This window comes from Pomacea canaliculata, linkage group LG10 (assembly GCF_003073045.1).
Source record: "Pomacea canaliculata isolate SZHN2017 linkage group LG10, ASM307304v1, whole genome shotgun sequence".
Taxonomy (NCBI): domain Eukaryota; kingdom Metazoa; phylum Mollusca; class Gastropoda; order Architaenioglossa; family Ampullariidae; genus Pomacea; species Pomacea canaliculata.
Window position 1 is genome coordinate 14,797,613 of NC_037599.1, and position 20,094 is coordinate 14,817,706.

General features: G+C 38.4%; 1 protein-coding gene across 1 annotated transcript in view; it reads right to left on the reverse strand.

Annotated features, from left to right (window-relative positions):
* LOC112574430 (transient receptor potential cation channel subfamily A member 1-like) overlaps window positions 1–20,094 on the reverse strand; it is a 30,892-nt gene continuing 10,798 nt past the window's right edge. The window contains exons 11-27 of the mRNA XM_025255502.1: window positions 19,909–20,072; window positions 18,332–18,496; window positions 17,158–17,272; window positions 15,908–16,074; window positions 15,025–15,109; window positions 14,749–14,808; window positions 11,816–11,908; window positions 11,406–11,476; window positions 9,470–9,623; window positions 8,890–8,979; window positions 7,310–7,479; window positions 6,923–7,052; window positions 4,576–4,770; window positions 3,822–3,890; window positions 3,411–3,521; window positions 3,025–3,128; window positions 1–838 (exon numbers count right to left, since the gene is read on the reverse strand). Of these exons, the coding sequence (XP_025111287.1) occupies window positions 709–838; window positions 3,025–3,128; window positions 3,411–3,521; window positions 3,822–3,890; window positions 4,576–4,770; window positions 6,923–7,052; window positions 7,310–7,479; window positions 8,890–8,979; window positions 9,470–9,623; window positions 11,406–11,476; window positions 11,816–11,908; window positions 14,749–14,808; window positions 15,025–15,109; window positions 15,908–16,074; window positions 17,158–17,272; window positions 18,332–18,496; window positions 19,909–20,072 (2,073 nt within the window). The 3' untranslated portion in view covers window positions 1–708. The remainder of the gene's footprint in view (window positions 839–3,024; window positions 3,129–3,410; window positions 3,522–3,821; window positions 3,891–4,575; window positions 4,771–6,922; window positions 7,053–7,309; window positions 7,480–8,889; window positions 8,980–9,469; window positions 9,624–11,405; window positions 11,477–11,815; window positions 11,909–14,748; window positions 14,809–15,024; window positions 15,110–15,907; window positions 16,075–17,157; window positions 17,273–18,331; window positions 18,497–19,908; window positions 20,073–20,094) is intronic.

A 20,094-nucleotide genomic window follows, 5' to 3' on the forward strand; every position in this document is an offset into this window, starting at 1 on the left:
ACTAGTCCATCAAAGCAGTTTATGTTTATCCTAACAACAAACCTTGGGTGACCAAGGGCCTAAAAGCAGTGCGTAACAAAAAGAACCATGTGTTCTTCACGGGTTCTGCCCACGACAGAAGATTGGTACTGGTATTGGTTTCTGTGATATAGCCAGAGTTGCTGGTTTGATGTAAAACCCCCATACCCCCCCCCCCCCAAAAAAAAACAACCCAACAACAACAACAAAACAAAAACAAACAAACCTATCTACAGTGTCAATTTCATATTGCTCACATTTATTAGTTTTTTCATGACTTTTGCAATCTTGTTAAGGATTATGAACAATCATAGTCCGAGTCACTTGAGTTGTGGGTCTCACAATCATGCCCAGAGTCCCTTTCCCATTATAAATGACTTTCCCTATTTGCTTCAAAATGGCTCTTATTATTCAGTGGAACGTAAACCTTCACTGGCTCATGGAATGGATAAAAAAGAGAATGTGTGTGGTAGCGTGTGTATGTTGTACGTTATCGAGCGCGTGCCATTTTACTTCCTTAACAGACGTTTAAAGAGTAAATAAAATTTGCAAGATATTCAGCTTATTATGGTGTAATTCTCTTTCTTTTTTATTGTCAGTTTTGCCTTCGATTAAATCTGTCGTCATTAACTTGGCTACGAAGAATACTCGAATAAACTTCGCGCTCGATGAGCAACCTATATTTTGTTTTCAAGTTGTTCTACATGTCAGAGACTGACCCTCGTCCCAAACCTCGTCCTCTGTATGAATTTCCATCTTCTGCACTATCAGACGTAAAAGATGGTTGCTTTTATCAAGCGATGCAGAGACATCTCGTAATCTGCAAAAATGAAATTGAGGTAAAACAGATATTGGTCTAGATCAGGGGTGGGCAATTAATTTTCCCAAGGGGCCGCATGAGAAATTGGGATGGTTTTAGAGGGCCGGACTAATATAGTTAACTGAGTTTTACCCAATACAGTCAAATCTCCCTACTATGCCACCTACCGGGACCGAGCAAAAGTGGCATAGTAGCGAGAGTGGCATAATACGGAGGGTTCGTAAAAACGGCTTTATTTGCTCAAGTTACCCGTCAGTTCAAAGCTCTCAAGAATAGTCGGCTGGCGCTAGCTGTCTCCTCTCATTCTCCCCCTCACCTCTTCATCCTCCACCCCTCCCAACCACATCCGCACACCTGCATCCTGTCGCTAGTCGACCCCCTCCCGCTCTCCCTCTGTCACGTGACTGTCACCCGGCCAGCGACCTACCCCCATCGCCACCCTCCACCCTCCCTGTGTGCGTGCTAGGTTTCATCCACCTAACTGCCATGTCCTACACTACCATAGAGTATAATAATCGAGCACTGCGCGGAATTTCACAACTTGTGCCTTTTAACAATCACAAAAAAGTGGCATAGTAGCGAGAGTAGGGGTGGCATAGTAAATTTTTTTTTAACATTGAATTTATAGTCGGGACCGAGCAAAAGTGGCATAATACCGAGAGTGGCATAGTAGAGAGATTTGACTGTACTGTATATGTAGTATATATACTGGCGGGCGGGCCATCGGGCTGGCCGGTCAGAGACAGGAGGCGGGCCGGATCCGGCCCGGTGGCCGGCCTTTGCCCAGGTCTAGTCTAGATGGAGCCAACGTGCGTAGTGTGGTGTGTTTATCAATCTTTGAACGTGTGCCTACTTGTTGACATTCCTGCCAATCTTTTTCCGTCTCTTTTTGTTGTTGAACTTACTTCTGTTGTCGGAGCTGGTCTATATTCTATATTAACCGCTAGTAATCTTGTAGTGACGTCATGGCCAATCATATCGCGACACTGGAAATCCGCGGGAGAGGTTTTGTCACGTAAAGTTATTTTGCCCGTTCTAAGACTAGTACCGTGTCTAGTACTGCTATGTTCACTGATATCAGCGAAACAATTATAGTAAAAAGATGCGCTTGGGGATTCTGGGTACCCCGAAAGACTTTAAAACGAACAAATGAAGTTCATACTATTTTCAAGACCGTTTCGTGTTAGCGAGAAATGTCTTAGATGGATGGGCAGCTTAACATGAAGCCTCTAGTCAACAACTACATCTTTTACGTTTGCACCAAAGTAAATCGAATAATTTAATACCAGTATGTAAAAATTGTAATGAAAAAAGCGTCAAGACAAAAAAAACAAACAAGCGGTACTCGAAATGTTCATTTTTGTTTTAAAGTGATGAATGACAAATATTGCCATGAAGCGCTCATAGCAAATTTGCTTCCAAAAAAGGATCAGGAAAACCTTTTCTTGGTCATTCATCTCTGAGTTGAAAGAACCTACAATTGGAATGTCTTTCAAAGTGATGTTTCCTGGCTAGTCGTATAATTTTTCATCCTCTATGTTTACATCATGTGAATTTGGTCAAGACCAGGATATAACATTAATATTAATGTGGAAGAGATGTCCGAGATGAACGCATAGTTGATGACAGTCCCAGTTTTCCAGAATGGGAAAGTTGTACCATGTTCATGTTTATAAATCTTCTCTTCTGTATCAGAGTAGTTTTCCCTTTGGTGTATCCACAAAATATGTCTGCGATTCCCACGAAGTGTGCGAGTCCCCTCACCTTGCCACTCCTGTATATTTTGCGGACTCTATTTCTAGTGGTCAACACTTCGGTACCTCTAAACATTATATCACTGCATTTAGCAATAGCCGAACATTTTTTTTTTCTTTTGATTGAGTTCCATCATTTTTTGTTCGTGCTGGCCTTTGTCGTCAAGGCTATACTATCATCATTCCTGGTCTAAGTAGAAGACACTCACCTTTTCTAGAGCGCAGCAGGGGAAAGACCTTTCTTTCTTCCAGTCTTTACATTTCTGATAAATCAGGAACGCACTTTTGAGACTAAGTTCACATTTGACTATTCCTTGACAACGCTCCAGAAGAGAAAATGTAAAAAATGTAAATGAAACAAAAGATAATTCGTTTCAGTAATTTAAAAAACTGCAGGTAATAAACATTACTTCAATATAATATCCTACTCACTTTTTTTTTTGTTTGTGGAGTTCCTCTGCGATTTCTTTGGTGATCCCGTCATTTGCAGATTCCGCTTGATCCTCCAAGTCTGATCCCGACACACGCGACCATAACTACACAACCAAGTCGACATGGTAAACGAAAGTGCACAGAAGGTAAGCCATTCACTCCACTTAGAGGAGGTGTAGAAAAAAACCCAGCCACACCATGGTTCTTTTTCGATTGTTTTAGTGATTACATCTCAAAAGATATTTATTTTATATATTGTATTATCTTTATATTGTATATGATTAACTAATTTTTTTTATAAATTCTTGACAGAATTCAAATGAGAAAAAAAAACTCTTGCTTTCGTTAATAAAGCAATAATTTTGAAACAGATCACAGAAGCTCACATTTGCCATTCTTGTTCGACATCTGTTAGGAAAGAACTTGTAGACAGGTTGGTCAAACTGAGACAGTAGCCATAATGGCATTTTACTTTCCATGTCGGAATGTAGCGCCACCTGCCAAATATATAAATACCTAATGAGCTTAATAAACTTCAAAAAATATAATTTATTATTAATCTGACCTAGATTTTAATATTTGAAACCTTTAACATCAATTAGACCCTAATTTTCTAGATCACTTATTTTATTTTCCCGTGCTAAGATATAGACATTTTAAACATGTTCTCATATTACTTGAAAAGAGGTAAAATGGAAAAAGATAAACACAAGTACATTTGAATAGTACTGTAAAATTCCCAAAGACCAGCTTCGACCAATTTTTGCTTAACAAAAATGGATTTACTATCTTCTGACCTGTCCCGCCAAGCGTTTCAGTCGGGCGTCTCTCTGCACAGACTCGATGTCTCCCACAGCTAAGCCAATCTGTTGAAACAAGTTAACAAATCAATCCCATGTGACTGCTTAGGCTGCTGCTTAGAATGTAATGCACTTCTTTTGATCACAAACAATATACAGTATTATTCGTTCACATTATCATAGCATCTTTTTAATGGTGAGGGGCAAACAGAGCTCACAACAGTTTTTTTTTGCTTCTTTTTAATGAACCCAAACGGTTATTCTGCAGAAAATTTGAAGAAATCAGCAGGTTCCAAGTAATTTTGTACATTATTACTGGTATTATTAATTCGTTTGCCCGTAAGTGCACGAGCGGTCCGGTGGCGCAACGGTTAGCGCCTGTCACCAATACAGTGAAGGTTGGCTGCCCAGAGTTCATTTCTCGTCTCGGGCACGCTGTTCTTTCTCTGCACGTGACATCTGTTTACAGGGCTGGCTGCTTGCCGTAATATAGCCTTAGCTGCTGACACGGCGTGAAACACAATCCCCACCCCCCACCCCGTAAGTGCACGTCTTTAATGAAGCCATTGCGCTTTGCTTAAATTGACCTTGTACTACGAAGCTTGTACTCCGCGCGTTCACAGCCACCTTTATCTCTCTCACCACACACATATAAAATTGAAGCTAATTTCCATTCTTAAGTGACTGTATAATACTAAGAATGAAGTGATTTGTATTAAATTTAACATAGCAAAAAAGAGAAGTACCTTACCAATAGATTTATCAGCAGAATAGGCATAAGAATGACAAAAATTACGACCATCAGCATAGTCACGACTCCATAATGCAGGGTAGAATCATCACCATCTGTATATGGCTCATTGAAGGAGGCCATATAGTCAATTTCTAGCATCATCATCGCTGTTCTCATCACCGACAGGAGGGGCGATGAGTAAGCACGCGTCGACTGCAAGATGAGATCTTTTGAATTAAAAGTAATTTAAACTGCATTACGCTTATTTTTATATTATGGAAAGCTGGAGGAATACAGAGGACTTTCTTGAAGTTTTTATGACGTTAGGGGATCGCACTTATTTGTGACACCTGGAGCATCTGTGTATCTGAATATATCTTTTAAAAAAATGGATATGATTTGAATATGAGCTTGAAACTCGATGCTGATATGATTCCTTTTCTGTGTGTGTGTGTGTGAGAGAGAGAGAGACTAAACTTCTTGTTGATGATGATGATCATGGTGATAATGTCAAGAACAACTATAGCACCTTATTGTTATTATCATTGTCGCCATAGCCGTCATCATCGACATAAAACATTTTCAGCACAAAACAAAAAAGGGCTGTATTGTTCATACTGGATTAGAAGCTGTTTTATCTCTAAAGACAGTATGGTTCTGGAAGTTAGTGTCTTATCTTGGAATAGTCAGCTTTCAACTTTTTATGTACTCTGGTTAATATAAAAACTTCCTTCTAAAAAGAAATGTATTTTATGTAATACAGAGTTCTCTCGCTACTTCGCGGTTCATATATCGCGGATTCACTACTTCGCGGTTTTTTTGAGTAAAGTATCGATCGATACTTCCACGCTAGGAATGATCGTTCTACAAAATACCATAGATATTTCAACAGGAAAAAGACGACAACTTTAGCTATATTAGTATTTCTATTAAAATATCATAGTAATGTTGTGAATAGTCAGAAGAAAGAAATAATTGTGTATGAGAAATCCATTGATATGCGTAAGCGACGAACCATGATTGGTATCTCCCATCTCGCAGCCAGTTCGCATCAGTTTTTGGGGTTTCTTTGTGTTGTATAATTTTTTTACACTTAAGTGTTATTGTACTGTATTCATACCATGATTAATATATTACTTTACACTAACATGATATTGCTTTACATGTATATATTATTATTGCATGTACATGTATGTCCCTAATTCGCGGAAATTCGTTTATCGCGGCTGGTCTTGGAATCTATCCCCCGCGATAAACGAGGGAACACTGTAGATGGATCATAACAAATCAAATGTTTATTGTATGAAAAACTTATTATAAATAATAGAAATGACAGTTTTAGTTACTGTGCAAAACACGTATTCACAAAGTTATCTGTCAATATGAAGAACTGATAGTCAAATTTGTTCTAGCTCATTTGGCAGGCACATTTTAAATTTTGTCACCTATGGTTTTCCCATGTATTAAAAGGATTTAAAGAGTTTAGAAATTTCATGGCTTACAATCTTGAGCTAAGGAAGCCACGATAGCAAATGGTGTTTTATTTCAAATGTTCTTATTATTTTATTACACTGAAGTTAGTTGAGAATTTGAAAAAAACACAGAAAGCATGTGTCTCTGTCTCATTATTGCAGTATGTACCATGTACCTCTAAATGTTCTGAAAGGCTGCTAACCAAAAAAATGTAAACCACATCGTTTTGACTAGAGATGTAAAAGACCTGATATAATTTATAATTACTTAACTTACCTCTAAAGATTAATTATAATAATAATGTTGTGAAAATATATTTTTCTACCGTGAGCCAAAAAATATATTTTATTAAGTTTATAACAAAAATAATAATCTCTCTGTACAAAGGAGTAATATAATTATGTACCAAGATGTGAGCGACTATATAACAATGCTTATTTAGACTGCAAAAAAATGTGAAAGAGAAAGATTTTAAAAACGGCCTTATACAAGTTTCACATCTGCTTGGTAGCGCTAAAATAGAAGTGGTATAGAACCTGATAAAAACCGTAAAACATAACTACTGAACTCACAGCACAAAGGCTGAATAAAAACTAAATTATCGAGGTAGAGGATATTCAATTACTTATTTATCTGTGTTTACTCTCTTCTATATATTTATACATAGTTCTTTAGATATTCTGTACTTTTTAAAAATGTGTATTGCGTGTGTGTGAAATTTGAAATATACACTGGGGTTTTGAATAAAACTATTAAACTTTGGACTTGAAACTTGGAATATGAATTCTGAGATTAACCCACATATCACATGCAATGCTTAGGGAATTTTGTTACAAATGTTTTAATAATTTATTTTACTCAGTATTTCTTCGAATTTGTGTGTGTTTTTTACCTCGTGTGACAAAAGTATGAAGAAAGACAATCCAAAAGCAACGAACAGCACGGAAAAAACACAGAGCGCTTGCAGTAGGGTGCTTAAGATTTCAAGAAACATCACCACGTAGATACCAAAGAAATCCAATCTGAAAGAAAAATATACAGCACTGAAATTTTAATGTGCTTGCAAATGTGTTACGTTGAATTACTGTTAGAGCTTCTTATATATTTCAGATTTATAATAGTATTAGTATGGGGCCAGCTATGATTTTGTTGCCAACTTTCGATCTATCATTTTATTTTAGTAAAGTTTTTTTATGTATTTATCCTTTATATGCATTATAATATTGACATCCTTTGATATTAAAAAATTTTCAAGAGATTATTTGAGAGCTAACCAAACCTTTGGAGAACAACAAGGAAGTTGAACCAGGCAAAAAAGACGGCCAGAGAGCCAGCTTCCCATTGCCAGTGGTACGAACAGCCGAGAAGAAATGGTGCAGTAAACACAAGTGACGTCATGTACAGAATCCATTCAAATAAATTCTGTTTGTCAGCAAAATATCGGGTTTTCTGGTGATAGATATAAAAAGTGGCGCTCAGTTGTAAACATTAGAGGAAACAAATAGAACAGAGACATCTTACGTTGTATACAAGTAGCATATTCATTGAAAGACCCCTACAATAAAGGAAATTTTTGAGCATATTCCCTTCTGTTTCAAAGTTTCAAGCCTTCGAGTCTGTAGTCAAATCGTTTATGTCAGCTTGGAATGTGGTCAAGTTATCAAGGCTCCAGTAATGGGAGAGTTGTGCACATGAATAAATTAGTCATAACTGTTAAATTTAATAAATGTGGTTATGGATTTGACTTATCTGTTTGCACAGGTGAAAATGTTTGTTGAGTTGTATCTCGGGATATATTCCCAAGTTACTGCTTCTATCCCTTTCTCCGCCATCTCTTCCTGTGTATCCGTGGATCTATCAAAGACTTGCTATCATCATTATCATTGTGCACCCAAGAGAAGAAGTCGCAGAGGTGGTTTGGAGGGGCGATTACAAGAGTTTCATATAAACATCTCGGGGGATTTCGATACCGTCTCTATGAGGGCAGGTGAATCCCATCACTAAGGCTGATCTACTTGCTGACTCCATCCTTGAGCTTGACATTTTTTTTTCATCCTGAAATTGGCTACGTGACAAGTTCATCTCTTCTGGCTACTGGATCATATCCTTCTCCGTCCATCACGAGCGGAAAACATAGCTGTTATCTACATGGATTCATGGCTTATCGTCTTTATATGTACAGTACATCTTTTTGCACTCTTCCCGTCTCCGGCTACCCTCCACGTTGGCACTTCAATCTTACCTCGAGACTTACCTCGTCCATGTGAAAAGTCATCAAAAGAGAGGAAGGAGAGAAGAGTCCAGTTCATCCTGGTTGTGATGCTGTGTTAGCTTGAGATGACCTTAGGCGGTGCACCATCTGAATCTACTATTGCTCTGTGTGTGTGTGTTGACTACAGTGAAAAAGTTCTCCCCACCCCCACCCCACCCCCCACGCACATTTATGCATTTATCAGCATACTGCTAGAGTAGCAGCACTACCTGTAATTGCTCTTGTGGATTATTAAATTTGTATTGCACTAATAACGATTCCACATTAAAAAAATAAAAACACATTAAGACAAAGTGTTCAGGATAGACACACAAATAAATTTGACAGTTGACACCTTTAATGTCATTGACTTCGTCAACGTGACACAGGAGAGACTCTAGCATAATGTCCCATGTCAGACATTTTTCTGTACTTTCTCTTAATGGAGTGGACGCGCGCGCGCACACACACAAAAAGAGAGCGCGTAGCAGACGACGAAAGATAAAGGCCCTTCCTCGCGAGCTTTACTCTCTCTCGAAGCCGATGGTCACGCGCGTTGAGGAAGAGCTAGAAGAAAATGATAAAAGCAGCGGAAGATTTGCATATACCTGTGTTATCATTTGGACCATTTCCTTGATTATCCCAAGCATGCAATAGACTGCCACGATCCACAAACATAGATTGTGCGCAGGCTTTGGCTGAAATAAAGAAATACAAAAGTGTCACAAAGAATATTTTATCGAAACAATAAATTTCATATTTTTTTTAACATTTTCACAACCATCCGAATTATAATTTTATGTTTATTTCAGAAAATAAGAGATTACATCATAAAGTTACATTCAGTATTGAGAATTCTCTCACTTAGAGCTTGGCTAGTTTTTATGCATGTTACTGTCTTCCAAAATAATAGTTGTGATTCTGCTTAGTAAAAGGTACGCCGTTAGTGGGAGGCAGGATGACCATCGCCTGTTAATTTTGTATAAGCATTTTAGGTGAAAGGTAGGCGTTAACCATCCAGCTAAGTGAAACACTATGCCCCTTCTACTGGCACACACGAAACGGTCAAGGTCTACTACTTAGGCTACTGCCACTGTTTTCAAGGAAAAAATGTAATGTTGTTCGCTAATGTAATGGGTTTAATTTTATCTATTGCAGACAGAAATAATTACATGGAGATCTACTAACGTCATAACCATGGTTCTCGTTGTCAGACAATATTGTACTATTGTCTGTCTTGTAATAGAGAGAGTCGCTGGTTACGACGAAGTAGGTGAGGCAGGCAAGAAAGATGGAGTACAACCCCAGTATAAGCAGAAATGCCCAGAGTCCATATGTGTTCCTGAAGCAAAGTTTTATTTTCAAATAGGAAAAAATTTTACATGACGAAAAGGCAGAAACAATTAGCGTTATTATGATATATAAAATGATCAAGAGAGAAAACTATGCAGCACTACATGAAAAACGTGTAAAATCACGCAAATCGACCAAACTGCAGATCTCACGTTACTGCAAAATTTTAAGCCTACGTCGGTTTAAAACCTGTACTGTAGATAGCTTATTACCCATTCAAGTAAATTTTGTTTGTTTTTTTAAATAGGAAGGATATACTACGGAATGTGGATTCAATGACAATTTTTTTATTTGTTTCACTACTACTACTAATAATAAATGCGCGATTTATATAACGCGGGGTCACGTGATGGAGCATGCTTTCCGTTCTTGATACAAATACAGAACATGGACAGCTTCCAAAGGAAAGGATGACTGGAGCCATATGGTCGAAATGAACGGTGACCCCACAAAATCATTCTCTTTTAAAATGTAATTAATTTAGTTTACATTATCTATGCAGAAAATCTTAATATAAGACCAAAAAAGTGGACTATTTTCAAAAGCACTTCATACTTTTTAGCACACGACTTCTGCAAAAATGTACTAGAGCACAAAATGTCGGTCGAAAGTCGTGTATGTAAGGTAGTCGTAATCGAGATGACACTTAAAATATTATAGCGAAAGACATCCGTAGAGATTGTTGGGTCCAATGGCTTAGTTGCAGCAAGGTAACTATTTTCCCTTTTTCACCCCCTCCAAGGGCTTGGTTGCTGCGAAAGGACTTTAGTTTTGATCACCCTGAGTATGCGAACAGTACCATTTTTCCGCAAGGTGTTTTGGTCCCGCTGGTAAGCGGTTCAGCTTCACTCAGCACTCGAGGGAGTTAGGTGCTACGTTTTAGTAGGCTAGGTTAAAATAAAAATTGTTGTTATATGTCTACATAATGTAAATAAATCTATGTCTTTCGATTTATTTATCTGTGTAAGCGTGTCAGTCCACACGAATGCTAGCGTGATGTACATGTGTCACCGTCGTGTGAATGAAATGAACGTGTATCAATAGAGCGAAAGAGATTTTTGTGTCGTCCGTATTTGTGACACAGCGTAGCATATACATGAAGATCCGTGGAATGTAACAACGCACCAGAGAAAACATACTTTTATTTGGGAAAAAGCAGAGTCTTTTGTGGATTCCAAGGCCGGCTAAATGCATGTATGTAGTAGATGGCAAAAGAACGGAACACGAGGTGGATTAGAGCTAGAATTTTAGCAGAATTTTGTTCAAGGGATTCTTTAAATACAAACTTGTGGAATTCGTTTAAGTGTTGAAGTAAGAACCTAAAAATATCAGACATTCAAGCCACATCGGGCTTATTCAATTGTAATTCGTCGTTGAAGGCAAGGAATTTTGCTGGTTTCCGAGCACTCGACGAAGTAACCCGAGTGCACGGAATTCCAAGAGGGAGATGTTTCTTTGGCAAAATCAATGACTCGATTGCAAGGTGTAGATATTGTGGAGTAATCGTTATTTGTTTATATTCATACGTTATTTGATTTGCAATTGGTTTTATTTGAGTTTTAAAAACTGCAGTTTGTTATGAGCAATGAGTGATTTAGCGTGCACATTACAGATATTTATAATTATTGACGTCGACAATTACAACGATGTAGAATGCACGAAGATAGTAAACTGGGAACTTAGAGACAGACAAATGATATCATGTCAAATACAACACGTAGTATTGTTTCCACGAGTGATGATTAAAATTTGGATAAGTCTAGTAAATTACCATTTGAGTTTGAGGAGACTAGCGCAAACAGGATGCGAGAGGCAGTCTACACGTCCATGGCGGACCATAGCCTGCAAAATAATTCTTTTGTTTTGCTGGTTTTTATACATAGGGCCTAACAATGCAATGAAATATTAAATTATAGATACAAATGTAGACCAGTGTAATACCTTATGAGATCAAATAATGAATGAAAATAGGTTTGATGTTTGTGGGGGACAGTTGCAAACCCCCGTTATAACTAAACAAACCTTTCCCATCATTTTCGCAGAGCAGTCTTCTCCTTCTGATAAGAATGCTGACAACGACGAAGACGATGCTCATTGTAGAAATAATGACGGTTCGATAAAGTAAATGGCGATTTCGAAGAGGGTTGAAAGGTTTGAGCATAGAGAAAGAAGTATACTCACATTTAACGACCACATTGGTTTGGCATTTCCGTTGATCTTCATTTGTTCTGAGTGCTTTGTAGAACCTCCTATGAACTTGAAATTGTACTCAATCTGGTACAAGATAAGAAAACAACAACAAAAATATTTACAGGGATACAAAACTAGATAATACGGTGTATATTAAATTCGTGTTCCAGAAAATAATTCTTAATTCAAAGCAAATATTCTGTGTGTGCGCGCGCACACCACCACAACAACAAAATCGTCCTGAAAGCGAATATTCTGATATCGGTAATAACAATATTATTCCTCAAATTATTCTTTTGGGAATAGTAATTACCCCACCGGAGTTCTGCATACTCACCTTTCTTAAATAACGTATAATACTTCATAACATCTACATTTCAAATTATCACAACCAGGTCAGCATACTAAAAAAGAAAACATGATGCAATTACTTTGAAATCAGCCACTAAAATAAAATTGTAATTTACTGAGGAAAATGGGAGGACGTCATTCATTTGTTTAGTCAAGGAACGCATTTTGTTAAAAAGACATTCTGCCTTCGCAGTGTTTTTAAATTTGTTGACACAATATGTCTATTTAGAATTCGATTGTTAGGGTATTAAAAACCTTGATATCTTATTTAAATGAGAAGGATCGATTATAATTTTATATATCTGTAAAATTCCACAAATGCAATCTCGTACCCATCCAGAATAGAGGTGTATTATCAGGTTTGACGAAAGGTGTGTGTGGGGGGGGGGGGGGGACAGGGGGGTCCGCTATACCTGGGCCCACAGCTGTGAACGGGGCCCGGCCTCGGTCAGTGGATTTGTTTCCTTCTTCCTGTAAAAGACAAAAGGAAAAGAAGGAAACAAATCCACTGACCAAGGCAGAACCCCCTCCACATCGAGGAAGGAACACCCAAGTATTACACTAGAGACTTGAATTTGTGTGTCACTCAGTGAACCGAGAGAATGGGGGCCCGCCCCTGTCGCTGCAGCCTCTAAGCGAGAGGTGTCAAAGGTGCTTTTTTTTTTTCTTAACGACACAGTAAGACTTTCTCTTCCAGTTTCTCCATCACCAAACAAACAACGATATCGGGAGGAGGATGAAAAAAGGAGGTTACTATGAGAAAGATAATTTAATTTTTAAGTAGAGACGGTATCCGCGCGGTGGGTGGATGTGCGGGTAGGAGGTAGAGAGGAAAGTTAATGCCACCGGGACTCCAACAACCGTAACCAAAAAAAGGTGACACCGGGACGATCAGAAGACTTCCGTCCACCGATGTACCAGCATCGCCGTGGATTAACACATCGGTCGGCAGGTCATTATCTTTCTTTCCAGTCTCTCAACTTCTTTTGCTCTTCGCCCAAGCAACATCTGGGTAAGGAGATAATCTCTACCGACCATCCGTCGAACTATAAACATATTATTATTATATAATGGCAAATAATTTACTTTCAAGGGGCCCGCAAAGTCCTTTGACCCGGGGCCCGTGCTGGCTCTCGGCGGCACCCCACTCTTGTGTTTACTTTAATATGCAATAGTGCAAAATGTGCGCACATTGCAGGAAATAAAGACCTATAGAAGATCAACGAAAGTTCCCGTAACCATAACAGCAGGCATTTTTGAAAAACATGTTTCAGTACATATTTAGCAACAAAAGTTTCCATGCAAAGATATTTTTGATGATTTATTGCTCACTTATAAACAACATGATCAATTTTCCAAAAGGACGAAAAATTAGTTTCACATAATACCTACAAATGTAACCCATTGCCTTAATTATGTCACTTCTGTAATTTCTTTTTCAATGACATGCGTGGCTTACTGCAGCGAAATAGTAAAATATTTGTTTTAAAAATTTGACTGCTGGTTCGTCCTCTGTGTTTTCAATGCCTCTTAATAACCCTTTCTTTTGGACCAGAGATGTTTACATATTTCTACCACTCTCTGACCAAACACAGCCTTTGGCATTTCCGTAGACAAAAGAAGTACGAACTCTAGAAATTTCCTTTTCCTTTGCTCATTTTCTCATTAAGTCTCTTACTCTTTTTCTCTCCCTCTCTTGCTCTTTCTCTTCTGTATTAATATCACATTATTACCAAACTATCTTTATAAGATATGCGAATTTAATTTTTTAAAAAGTAAAGATTAACCCTTTCCAATGGTTCTTTTTATTATAGATTACAAGCGAAATGACAACTAATCAAGTGGAAGACTAGTTCAGAACCAGAAAGCCGTAATAAAAGGTTGACAAGGAGCTCCTGTATATGGAGCTATGGACCAAACAAAGAGACACGGATATCGTCTGGCCTCATAGGTTTACACGTCTTTGTGTAAGAAGGAAAGCGGATAGCCTTGAAGGAACAGTGGATATGGTCGTTGTTTGGCAGATCCAAGAGAAGTGGAGAAAGACGAACATAACTTTATGGCATCTTTATAGGTATGATTAAAGTCTTGGAAACAGTAGGGACCGTCGAAGGACGACCTTATCTAACGCTCAGGTAAATTTCATGACAGTCAGCAGAGCCACATGAAACACAGCAGTGACCAGCCTAACAACTTCCCTATCGATAATGGTTTCAAAGAAAATGACGTCCTTGCAACGACACTCTTCAGCAAAGAAAGATGTCAAAATGTATCTACATGAAATTCCGCACTTATGACAGTATCTTCGATCTTCGCCGCCTCATAGGACGCAAAGCTATTATTAAAATTTTGTATTGATGCTCTTCTTTGCAGACGACTGCTAGAGTCACATCCAGTGTAAAACCATTTATAAAGTGCTCATCACTTTCACTGTTTTATTACTTTATGTCCGCAGTGCAAACACTCACTGATCTTGTACACAAAAACCCATCCACTACTTGACATAACAGCTGTGCTAAACTAGTTTTGAATAGCTGTGTGGGCTACTAAAACACACATAAATAGATACTTACATAGTAATCAGGACTTCGTTTATCATGTTCAGAGAATGTCTGGCATCTGTCCAAGACAAGCTAGGAAAAAATGGTATCACATTACTTTAAAATGTTGTTTCTTGGACAACACAACAATATAAAATACTATAACATAAAGTATAGGCTTCCTCACATCATCTGTATCATATCAGTTAAGCAGTTTTATTTAACCAAATATCAATGATATGAATAAAATATTAAATTTTGCAGAAGCTTCACAAAAAACTTGCGATTAAGAAAGACAATCTCCTGTACCACGCAGGTCGACGGCATATGTTCAATCAGTCCGAGGAAGAGACACCCATACTGACTGGAACCAGCCAACAGAATTTCTTCCCACCTAGTAACAAAGATTCATTTCATTGATTCAGTGACGGGAATCGTTAACTATTTAATGCATTTTTCTTTTCATCTATCATCTTTCAAATGCGAATGTTTTCTTGGTCTAAGCCTGTTAATGTTACAAGACTATTTCTAATGGCATTATACACATACAAGCGGGATAAAATATATTTGTGAAAACGAGAGAAAAGTTTACTTTATTGAAAGACCATGATCTCTCAAGTAAACTGCTTCAGAAGAAAATATGCTCGAACCCTAAATGTTTACTAAAAAAAAGACACATCAGCAATTAAAAATTGAGCTATATTAGAATTTAAGGAAATTTAGCGATACTTTTGTATTAACATAGTCTTGCCATAAATACACCTCCCTGTATTGAAGTATGAAGCACAAGCAAGCAAAAGAAAAAATATGGATGAGTTGAAAAAGCTGAGCTTCGGTGTTGATTTGCTGATTACATACTCCGACACCTCGTGACAGATTCTGTCACATGCCTTTTTGAGGTAAGAGAAATTGTAGTAGAGATTAATCTAGTGTTGTAGATGTTTTTCTATTAGTATGCGACAGTTGAATATTTGTTCAACTGTGCTCCTGCTCTTCTGTTAGGCCTTCTAACAAGCCTTCACATACTGGGAACAAGCTTGAATTCTATGGTATTTTCACAATGCAAGCGATTACACTGTTTGATAATTTTCATTGATAATATATTTCTTTGTTACTTCCCTCTTACTACGCTACTTTTTCGAACAACATTCTTTTTAACTGCATTACCAAAGTTATAACCAATAAAAGTAACCTTTCGTGTTGAACAACTGATGTAGCAACCTCGCTTTCTTTTGATTCAATGACGTAGTCAAAGAAAGATTTTTCCTCTTTATTTTTCTTCACAGCCGATCCGAGTGTCAGAAGCATCTTGACGGCAGACACTCGACCATTCTTTGCTGCTAAATGAAGGGCAGTATCCTGAACAGAAAACAACGTATAGAATATTACACCTGTGGACGATGAGGTTATTTCGGTCCGGGCTGTGTTTTAGATTGGGAGAGGGTGCCGACAGTATACTTAAACAATAAAAGCATAGCACCAGTCGACAAGGAGTGATTGATAACTGAAATCATCACTTGAATGCAATCGTGGAGGAGGTGATATCGAATCGGTGTCGTGACCCAGCCTGGTTCAAAGGCAGAACAACAGGGCCGAAGCGAGGTAGATAATTATAAATGGGCAACGATAAGCGAAAGTGGATAGTAAAGGGAATACACCGTCAGAACCGGCAACACCAACTCTGTCACCCGTTGCCTGGGGCAACCGCCGGGGGTAGTGACTACTGTGCCTGTATATCCCTGATCTGGAGCCGGTGCCGGACAACTGTCGCCTGAGATCGCCACCACGGCTGTTGTCCGTTGCCTGGGGCAACCGGAGGAGCAGCAGTGCCAGTGGGCTAGGGGCAGTGCGTTGGAAGACTCACCTCCAACGTCCTCGCATTCGTTCATTGCCTGGGGCAACGGTGTCAGAATTACCTTTCCTTTTTATTTCCTCACCATACAATAACATTCGAAAGACATTCATACCCAATAAGGATTTGAGTTTATCTAGATCTAATCCTCGATCAGGAGGGCTCTAACACAATAGCCCGTACACACAGAACAATAAACCTTGGCTAGGCAAGATATTATTACTGGCATCTACCCTTCTATCTTAAAACACACACACAACCTCCTCTCTCATGTCCCCCAATGCCGTCTGCTTCTTATCTCCTTTCGCTAGTCATCTCCCTTTTCTCGCTGACACTCTTCGATACATGTTATTTACCAGCAGCGAAGCAACTTCAAAACAAGGAGGCACGGACTGATCCGTGACATGTGATATGTAGGTGTGACGAGTACGAGCATACGCAGTATAATATATTAGCAAGACTATTACATTAGCAACACTTTTAATTTTTAAAAAACCCAGCGAGCAAAATAGTATATGATAATATGAAACTGGTTTGATTTTAAACAAGCAATAGGAATGTCACACGTCTATGTTGACCAATACACTCACACCATGTTGGTTGGGGACGTCGATTAAGTTGGTGTTGACATCGTGCAGGATACGCATACATCGCGTCCATCCCTGTGCTGCAGCGTAATGCAAAGGTGTGTTGTCGTCGTTGTCTCTGTCAAAAGTCGAGATTATTACTTGCAAAACTGATAGATATTTCTCATTATGTACCTCGTTTTACTTTCTTCGTGTAGTGACATTTTATTAAAGAGTATTAAATTTTATTAAAAAATAGAGATAAAGTATTCTTTCATGCTTTCCCTTCCTCTCTTACCCTCTCTCTCTCACACACACACACTCACAAACACACTTTGGCAATTCAAATCTTTTGTATCGAAACAATTCTTGATGTTAGTGACGCACACTTTAATCGAAGAAGGGTGAAAGTCATCCCACAACCTTTTTAGGTCGTCGAGGCCCATCTCATCTTCCTCGCTCCCTTACTTTTCCCAACCCTCTAAGGTGTCAGGTACCCAATCCTATCAGCTGGGTTGACTGGGGGAAGTTTGCTGCGCTAATCGGGCATTGAACCAGCTACTCCTCATTTCGGACGATTAATTGCATCTCTAATATCCTTCCCAGCCTCTGCTAGAGCTTTATGGTAATATCCACCACTACATATTTAAATTCTATTTAAAATGCAACTGACATTACTCTAGAGAAGAAGCCTTGAGGAATATCCTCAAAGTCTCGAGAAATGGTGCATAGTTTACATATAAACTACTAAATAGAAAAATCGAGTGTGCTATTTTTCAGGCAAAAAGATAAGGAAGCAGCTGTTACAAAAACTCAAACACTAAGTGATTATGTGTTTCATGCTACTACTACACTGCTACTTCAAGATTTGGCCTTATTCGTGACTCACCAGAACATTTTGTGAAATAATACAAACCGTTCTCCTGCTAAATGACACGGTGCATTTTAGCTTTTTGCTGTACAGATCGGGTAGACATGTTTGTAGATACATATATGGTTCATAAATTGCGTATGATGACACCTATAAATAGCGGTATCGCACACATACTTCCGGTTAATCTTTAGGCCTGGTTCTTGCGGTTCTCTTTTCTAAGAAACTAAATGACAGTTATCTCACACTCTTCTTTTTTAACGTAGAAACTCTTATGAAAAAAATCATTTGAACGTAACAAACGGCTAAAAATTAAGTCTGTTGTACCTGTTAATGACGGCCCCTTTCTGAAGCAGCAGATGAAGTATCTTGGTGTGGCCATTCTTAGCTGCAATGTGAAGGCCAGTCAGCCCATCGGCATCTGTCTCATTGATAATACTGGGACCCTGATGACTTTCAAGCAATCTCCGACAGGTATTGTATCTGCCGTATCTACCAAGAAAGCAGAATTACACCCAGCTGGGAAAAGGGCCTATGAGCTCTTTTCTTTGCTGCTTTTACAGTTCAACTCTTGTGTTTTCTGCCTATGAATACACACTAGCACTAATCATTATATACAAATACAAAACATATTTATTAATCTTTTCATGAAATTGTGTGTCTGCCAATGTTATTATTATGTAATAATAAGATATAACACGATATCTCGTGTGACATTAAATGCAAGCATAAACGAAAACCAAAAACAAGAAAGACCGGGCGCTTCTGGAATGGGAGCCGGCAGTACAAGAACCTCAACTCAAAGACGTGTCCTAATTATGAGTGGTATACGAGGATTGCCTCCGGATCAAAAGAGCTTAATAACAGAAATTCTCCCCTTAGTACATGTTCAGGTATTGACAAAATGCGGTACGCTTTCCTGACTATTTGTTGATCACAGAAAGAAGCTAAATCCCTCTGCTTGATACCAATTATCTTAAAAAAAGATGTGGACAATACTGTTCAGACTATTCCTGTCATGGACAGACTGCGGAACCAGCATACAAATGAAAAAGATAGAAGACTCTCAATAAACGACTGGTAGAAATGGCCTAAGATTGCTTTGCTAACTAAAAATCTATTTAACTTATGCAAAAAGCACATACTTTGTTGGCCACGTTTAAAAGTATGTTCGGTGTTTATATTCGATTTGAGCTGGCAGTCAAAAACAGTGCCTAGGTACCTCAAGGTTTCAACAAATTTTCTATGTATCACATTAGGAGCAACAGAACCATCTTTGATTCTCCCAAAGTCTTTCTTTTGTTTTATCTACATTTAACTCCAGAAAGTTCTCGTCGCACCACTGTATAAGATTTGTTAAGGCATTCCCATGATCTTTCTTTTATTCCTGCAAAAGAGTCATTAATGCTGTATCATCAGAGAACTTAATGAGGTAACTATTCTCCTCCGTACTTCTGCAGTTGTCAGTGTACATGATAAACAACAGCCTTGTTGGGACCTGGTGCTTGTAACAACAATATCAGAATGATGACTATTTACATAAACCCTCTGCTGTCTGCAAGTAAAAAAAAAATCCACTATCCTCAAAACCCGTTAATATGCAAGATGAAAATCAGAAATCAGTCTAAAAACTAGAAGGTATGGTTGCCCTGTATTAAATGCAGAGCTAAAAATCTGTGAAAACTAGTCTAACATGCGTCTTGGGCTTTTCCAAATGTTTATAAAGTGTGTTTAGAGTGAGCAATATGGCATCAACACCCCTCCTTTCATATAAACAAATCCAGTTTACTCTCTACAGATATTAGGATAAGGTTCACTAACGCTATCCAACAAAATATCTTCTGAATCAACTTGTGTTTTAAAGTCCTGTTCACAAAAATAAACGTCGACTCGATAATTCATACCTAGCAGCAAAATGGAATGGTGATTGCTTGTCATTATTCTTTGGGCTGAGGGCAGCACCAAACCTGATGAGGTCATCTAGGGCTGGAAGGTGACCTTCTTTTGAGGCGTAGTGCAGCGGCGTGCAGCCAAACTTGTCCTTCTCGTTCAACAGATTCTTAATACTCTGGCAATTAGAACGTGGCGTT